The sequence below is a fragment of the Zootoca vivipara genome, chromosome 2 (assembly GCF_965207765.1).
Source record: "Zootoca vivipara chromosome 2, rZooViv2.hap1.1, whole genome shotgun sequence".
NCBI classification, from domain to species: domain Eukaryota; kingdom Metazoa; phylum Chordata; class Lepidosauria; order Squamata; family Lacertidae; genus Zootoca; species Zootoca vivipara.
In genome coordinates, this window is record NC_142584.1 from 55146669 (window position 1) to 55153511 (window position 6843).

General features: G+C 45.2%; 1 protein-coding gene across 2 annotated transcripts; it reads right to left on the reverse strand.

Moving 5' to 3' along the window:
* Positions 1-3113: 3113 nt before the first annotated feature.
* XTBD1 (XRN2 binding domain containing 1) lies at positions 3114-6146 on the reverse strand. 2 transcript variants are annotated; one of them, XM_035105457.3, is made up of 4 exons: positions 5908-6146; positions 4675-4774; positions 4267-4320; positions 3114-3306 (listed from the first exon to the last, which is right to left on the reverse strand). In XM_035105457.3, the coding sequence occupies exons 1-3, from the start codon at positions 6105-6107 to the stop codon at positions 4309-4311; spliced, it is 312 nt and encodes a 103-aa protein (XP_034961348.1). In that variant the 5' UTR covers positions 6108-6146; the 3' UTR covers positions 3114-3306; positions 4267-4308. The 2 variants fall into 2 exon arrangements, with proteins under 2 accessions (XP_034961348.1, XP_034961349.1); XM_035105458.3 differs by lacking the exon at positions 4267-4320.
* Between the last annotated feature and the right edge of the window lie 697 nt (positions 6147-6843).

A 6843-nucleotide genomic window follows, 5' to 3' on the forward strand; every position in this document is an offset into this window, starting at 1 on the left:
GGAAGAACAATTCAATACTGAGCTGTATCTAAAGGAAGCAGATCTTCAGATTGACCAGATAAATGCAGACCTAGACATAGATAGTAAAGCCCATAAAGAATGAAAATGCTCACCGGCAGCTTCAGCATCCAGAACAAGGAGTTTAAGGCCAAGCTGCAGGAAATGGAGAATGCTCCAAAGTTTAAATACAAGTCTTCCATCACTGTTCTGGAAGTAAGGACAGTACAACTGGAAGAACAGCTGGATGCTAGAACAAAGGTAAATAAAGTCCCCAGCAAGCAGGTGCAATGTACTGAGAAGCAAAAAGGTGTGGCACTGCAAGTGGCTGCCTCAGTTTGGGTTGCTTCACCTCTAAAAGGGTGTCATAGAATTGGCAAAGGTTCAGAAAACGGGAACCAAAATGACTGAGGGAATAGATAAACTCCCATATGAGTAAAGGATCACAGTATTTGGGGCTTTTTAGTTTAGAGATGAGGCAAGTAAATGGCAACATAACAGTTGCATAACATGGAGAAAATTGAAGGTAAAAGCTTTTCCCCCTCGCATAAAGCTAGAACTCATGGAGATCCAATGAAGCTGAATATCGAAAGATTCAGGACAAATAAAGCTACTTCTTTACACAACGCACGAACTAAAGAATTCACTGCCATGAGAGGCAGTGATGGCCATCAGCTTTATGACTTTTTAAGAGAGGACCAGAATTTTACGGAAGGCAAGTTCATCAATGGCTACCAACGCCAATTGCTATCTTCCACCTCCCCAGTTGAGCTGGACCCCAGAGAGCTGGACCATAAAGAAGGCTGATCGCCGAAGAATTGATGCTTTTGAATTATGGTGCTGGAGGAGACTCTTGAGAGTCCCATGGACTGCAAGAAGATCAAACCTATCCATTCTTAAGGAAATCAGCCCTGAGTGCTCCCTGGAAGGACAGATCGTGAAGCTGAGGCTCCAATACTTTGGCCACCTCATGAGAAGAATCCTTGGAAAAGACCCTGATGTTGGGAAAGACTGAGGGCACTAGGAGAAGGGGACGACAGAGGACAAGATGGTTGGACAGTGTTCTCGAAGCTACGAACATGAGTTTGACCAAACTGCGGGAGGCAGTGCAAGACAGGAGTGCCTGGCGTGCTATGGTCCATGGGGTCACGAAGAGTCGGACACGACTAAACGACTAAACAACAACAACAACCTCCCCAGTTGGAGGCAGTATGCTTCTAAATACCAGGTTCTGGAAGCCACAGGAGGAGAGAGCGCGCTTGTACTCAGGTCCTGCTTCCTGATTTCCCATGGGCATCTGAGTGGCCTCTGTGAGAACAGAATGCTGAACTAGGTGGGCCACCGATTCAGCAGGGGTATTATTATGTTCTTATGAGAATTGTAATGCTGTCAAGGTGACCTTAAGTGAAATTCCCACAAAGCAAGGGTTTGGGATGCCTACAAATGGGGGGCAATGGGTTAGCTCCGCTGATTTTGACTTCGAGACAAGAGTCTTAGGCACTCCAAGAAGCCCCAAAGAGACATTCCCTCCGGAATTCATGAGTGGTGGAACCTCTTGTTCACGACAGGGGGTGTGATAAGTTGTGGCTCTGAATAGCTTAAAGGGACAAACACAGTCATGCGGGATACATGAGGACAGGTATCATTAGAGCAGGGCAAAGTACGCAAGGCCAGCTCCGAAGGACCTTAGAAAAACAAGCAATGCGATTGGGAGGGGCGTGGAATAGTGGTGGTAGAAGCGAGTCTCAGTGAAGGAAGTACAATTGGGGCAGGGCAAAGTAAGAGGCCATAGAGAAGATACAAGGGGAAGCAGGAAAGTTATGAAGAAGGTAGAAAAAGGGACCTAATGAAGAAAGGATACAGAAAAAGGAAGAGAAGAGAGAGAACACACAGAAAAGTGAACTCTGAAAGACCAAAGGCAGAAACTGTCACTTAAATAAAATCAGTTAGCTGACAATACAATTCATTTACTCAAGAGATTCACTGTTGCGAAATAACCAGCAGAGGGTTTGCAGTTGGGTGTTTTAATTGTTCATGAATTATTGTAATTTTCGTTTCCTGGTTGTGTGTGCGGTTATGACAAGTAAGTAGTTCCTTGATGTGAGAGTGATTGCAGCCCGCTCCTTCTCATCCTAATCACAGAACCCTTAAGCATTATAGCTATATCTAGTCAGATATGCACCTTGTGTACCCAGCAAGTCAAAGGCACTGCTTAATGAGGTTAGCCAGATAGCAGGTCGCAATGCTCTACATCAGAGCTTTCCAAACTCTATGTCGCGACAGATTTGTGTGTCGGCTGCAGCGTGTAGGTGTGTCACACGAATGCTCCCCACACTCCTCGCAGGGCTGGAAAGGAGTCAGTTTGACCTCTGGTTTATTAGTACTGTAAAGCTGGATTACTGTGTCGCGAAATGATGCATGTCTAAAAAGTATGTCACCAACATGAAAAGTTTGGAAAGCTCTGCTCTACACTCTATTCCCCTATGCCTTCAAGGTATTCTATCCTGTTGATGACCTCCTCATCAATCCCTTGATGGCATCCCTTTAAAAGCCTAAAGCACCTAGGACATAGTAAGCCACTGTTTCATGCTCAGTACTCTCCCGATCCTATGACCATCCTCCTGTGCCACCTTGGCAAGATAACCACAAAGACACCATCCTTCACCACCTTCTTCCTACTGCTGATGCCTTCTGTCAAATTAAGCCTCTGGTGACACCTACTTCCCCACCTAGCCATCTCTCCACCACATAACTACTGGTCTCCAATAAGTGAGCAGGCATATTGATCTTGTCAAGAACCTGGGCATGGAGCAGGCACCACTTGTATCCTAGTGCCTACTCTCTTTGCCACTACAAGGCAGAGACAGACAGGCAAATTTGCACTTTGGCTGCTCTAGATACAATATTTGCCTCTCTGCTCTGAGCAGCTGCTCCTTCTCATCTTTAGCAAACCAGTACACAGAGAAGACAATCTGCTGAACATGTTATAATCTGGGGGGAAGACCTTTGAACCAGGCCTCCATACCATACCAATTTCTGGAAGGGCTTTTCTGTGCCAGGTGATCATAAGGGGAAGAATAAGAGTCTTCAGTACCTTTAAAAATTAAAAATCTGAATCAAGATATACATTTTTTTAATTAAAAAAAACAACCCCATTAAAATCAGTATCCAGTGTAAATATAGCCTTATTTAAAATGCATCTTGGAAGTGATCCTTCTTGCAGTATCAGGATTGCAGTCTTCCATGTTAAGCCGAAGGTGTGGCATAATGAAAGCCTGACATCTCTTCTTTTGGACACTAGTGTTGATTCTAAAAGAAAAAAGAAAAGTGTGCAGTAGAGGGCAGTTAAGTCAATCACAATCGTATCTATCTGAAATAATGAAATTATTATTAAAAATGTTTTGTTTAGTCATGCATTTAATAAGCTGCAAGAAATCCTGCAGCAGGGCATGATTGTTCTCGAAGTTTGTAATTTATTATGTACCTCCTGCAGGTTGAACGAAAGCTGTACTCCCAGTTTACTCACTTGTAAGCGATTCTAAAATAAAGTCATTAACAAGTAAATAAGTCCAGACTAATTCACACGGCCACTTCAGCCCTTGGCAGCTGGCCTGCCTACCAGATGCTGTGGTTCTCCAACACACATCAGCTCCAACCTGCATGGCTGATGGTAAGATAAGCCATCAACATCAACACTAGTTACTACTGTATTACAGTTGTGTGAGGCCAGCTGTGGGTGTGAAGTGGCATGTGCACATAACTATGCTTAGTATAAATCATAAACCTTGCCATGACTTGAGTTGCTGAAGTCAGCATTAACTTTCCCCTATGGCTACTATATATTAAAATGATTGTAAGTGAGCCATGGGACACAGCGTTATCATGTGTTAGCATTACCAAAACAGATTTTTAATGACTTTTTTAATGCAACTGAGCCGACAGTCTGATCAGCACATACCTGTCACATTACATAGTTTTGATTCTTTTCCTGACACTTAAATCACAACAGATCAAACTGGCTTTCACCTCCTACTATGTATTGTCTACAGGGACAATTTTCCATAGTATTATAGTAGGCAGTAGTGTCATGCAATTATCAAAATGCAATTAGGTGCAACATTTGCTCAAAATTGCACATTTTGTGAATAGTTAAAAATTGATCTATTGGAATAGAGCTTTGGAAAATAAGGACAACTAGGATTTGGGTAAAGGAAGTCAAAGAACTATTAGGTAAAAGGGAACTAGGGATGTTGGTAGTCTTTAACCTACCTCTAGGTTTTTTCAGCTTTCCCTAAAGCTGCATGCATGTATTCACACTTTCCCCTGCAACCATAAAGACAGAAAATGTTTAATTTATAACGGTACCAGGTTACATAAATTAACAGCTCTTAATGAAATAAAGTCAAAGGGTTCTATCCAATGGCGGCTTTGCAATGTAATGTGCTGCATGAAAGCAGTTTTTCCAAAGTACTAAAACACTAAGATCAAGAGAGAACCAGGTTACTTTTGGGGAGCTATAATAAAATACTCAAAAACAACATTCTCTTTCCAATTGAATTAATTCTGTGTATTAAGAAATCCTATTCTGATCCTAACCAGTTTCAATATTTTCAAAAGTAGGTCCCTTCAGCATTTCAGGTTTCCCACCCTAAGAGTTCTCAAATCCTGAATATTCACCTTTTTCATTAACTCATCGCGGGTTGTGAAATGTGGTGCATCTTCAACTTCAATTCCCTCAGCCATTTCAGTTACCTTCTCCAAGAGATCTTTGTTGTAGCTGAATAAAAAGAAGAGTAAATTGAATATTTGTCCAATATTTTGCTGTTCCATCTCAGTTCTCAATACTCACAATCCATGTATGATTTTAAAAAAGTTTAGCCCTTGTAATTTTAGCAGCTGAAACTGCAGCATACATTAAAGGTAGAAAAGGCTGAAAGGGTGAGTGAGGAAAACTGGGTTCTAGACCAACTCAATCTTCTTCTTGGATTTCAATTGCATTGCAATTCCCCCTTTGTTTTGACTGATCGGGGAGGCTCGGGAGTTGTGGGCAGGTGGCTGTTGTCATTTTTAAAAAACTCTGTGTTTCACAAGGTGCGAAAGAAGGGCTTTGCACCCTGCCTGGCAGAGAAACCACACACCTTGCGCCCCTCCTGGGCAACGCCAGCCCGCCCATGACTCCTGGGCCTCTCCTGATCTGTCAAAACAAAGGGGAAAGGGGGCAGGAGATTGGGGAAGGCTCAGAAGTCAGAGTGGGCAGCGCGCCGTTGCCCAGTTTTTAAAAACTCTGCACATTTAAGTTTCACAGGGTGCGAAAGAAGGGATTTGCACCTTTATACAACATGCATGTGTGCTTGGGCCCTGGGTCTTTTGCCTCACCATCCCCACTACTGACTCCCTGTTGCTGCTCAGCTTCGAAAAGAAAAGAAGTGTCCCCGGATTCAGTGTGGGGGGGGGAAATCTGGTAACCATACTTTAAACACAGCAAGACTGAGGCTTGCTGTAACTTCTAAGTACTGTAAACAAGTACAGGATGCTGCTGCTGCTGCATCAGAGCCTTTCAAAACCTGAGTCACATAATTATTTTTATACTGAAAACCTACAATATGGCCACAGAAGCAAGGGAATTTCCACGGACAGAAACAGACACGTTAGCTGCAACTCTCAGCATCAGCAACTGTTAAAAAGCTCGCAGGGAGGCAAATATGGAAGGGAACCATGTGTGCGTGCCTGCAAAAGCACGTGGGGTGGGTATTCCCTTTTTTCACTATTATTATATAATGTACTTTGTTATTTATGTTGCAAACCGCCCTGTGGTCTTTGGATTAAAGACGGTATACAAGAGAGCGGAAGTTAGATTCTGCCGCCACATGCCGCTAGTCCTCTGGAAGGAGGGAGAGGGGGGGGCGGTACCTGCATCCCATGAAGATGTGATTGGCCCAAACCATGGAGAGCGAGAGTAGCTGGTCCACGCGGAGCGGAGAGAGCGCCTCCCCATCTCCCGGCGGATAATTGCGCACGATGAAGGCACGCCGCGCCTCCCAGTGCTTGTCGTTTTCCGAGTAGGAACGGAACCGCTCGGGGAACTCGGCCTCACAGTCCTCGCTCACCATCCCTTTCGCTCTTCCGTCCTCTACACCCCGCCAGAAAATAAAAAGGGGGGGACTGCGGGGAAGCGGATATGACGCACCCGTTCGAAAGCTAGGGCGGGGAAGGAAACAGGAAAAATAACATTGCCGCTCTGGCCTGCCCTCTCTACTCCTCCGGTGCACCTCCGGCTGCTGGATGCGCCCCGCAACCCCCACCACGCCCGCTCTCTAGTCAGGTTGCGCATGCGCTGTGGGGCCGTATGGGATCATCTTCCGTTTCCCAGCTCGCTTGAGGCTATGGGATCGCGAGTTCAGTTGAGGCGTCTCAAATGGACGTCGTTTACATCTCTTCACGCCCACTGATGTCAGCATGAAACTGCCCCCACCCATCCTGTGTTTTGATGTGTTTTCCTACGTCCCCGGCTTCCTTTTCCTACGCTGGTGATTCCATAGCCCCGCCTGACGTCATCGGGATGCCAGCTGCGCTGCGTCCCTTTCCCGCCCTCTGCGTCGCCTCACAGGAGGAGGAGAGGGGCTGCGTTTGACTGCGCCAGATCCACGCAAAGGAATGTGCAGATTACGTGTTTTAACACCCCCGGCACTAAAGCCTCAGATTCTGCCAAAGCACTTCACTCACTGATCTCTGAGGGGCTTAGCTTCTGGGGAAACGTGAGCCCATGACGTGCCTACACACGTTATGCGTAAACCTTGATGCAGAGAGCAAATTCTAACTACAAAACAAAGGAGATGACCGCGCTTG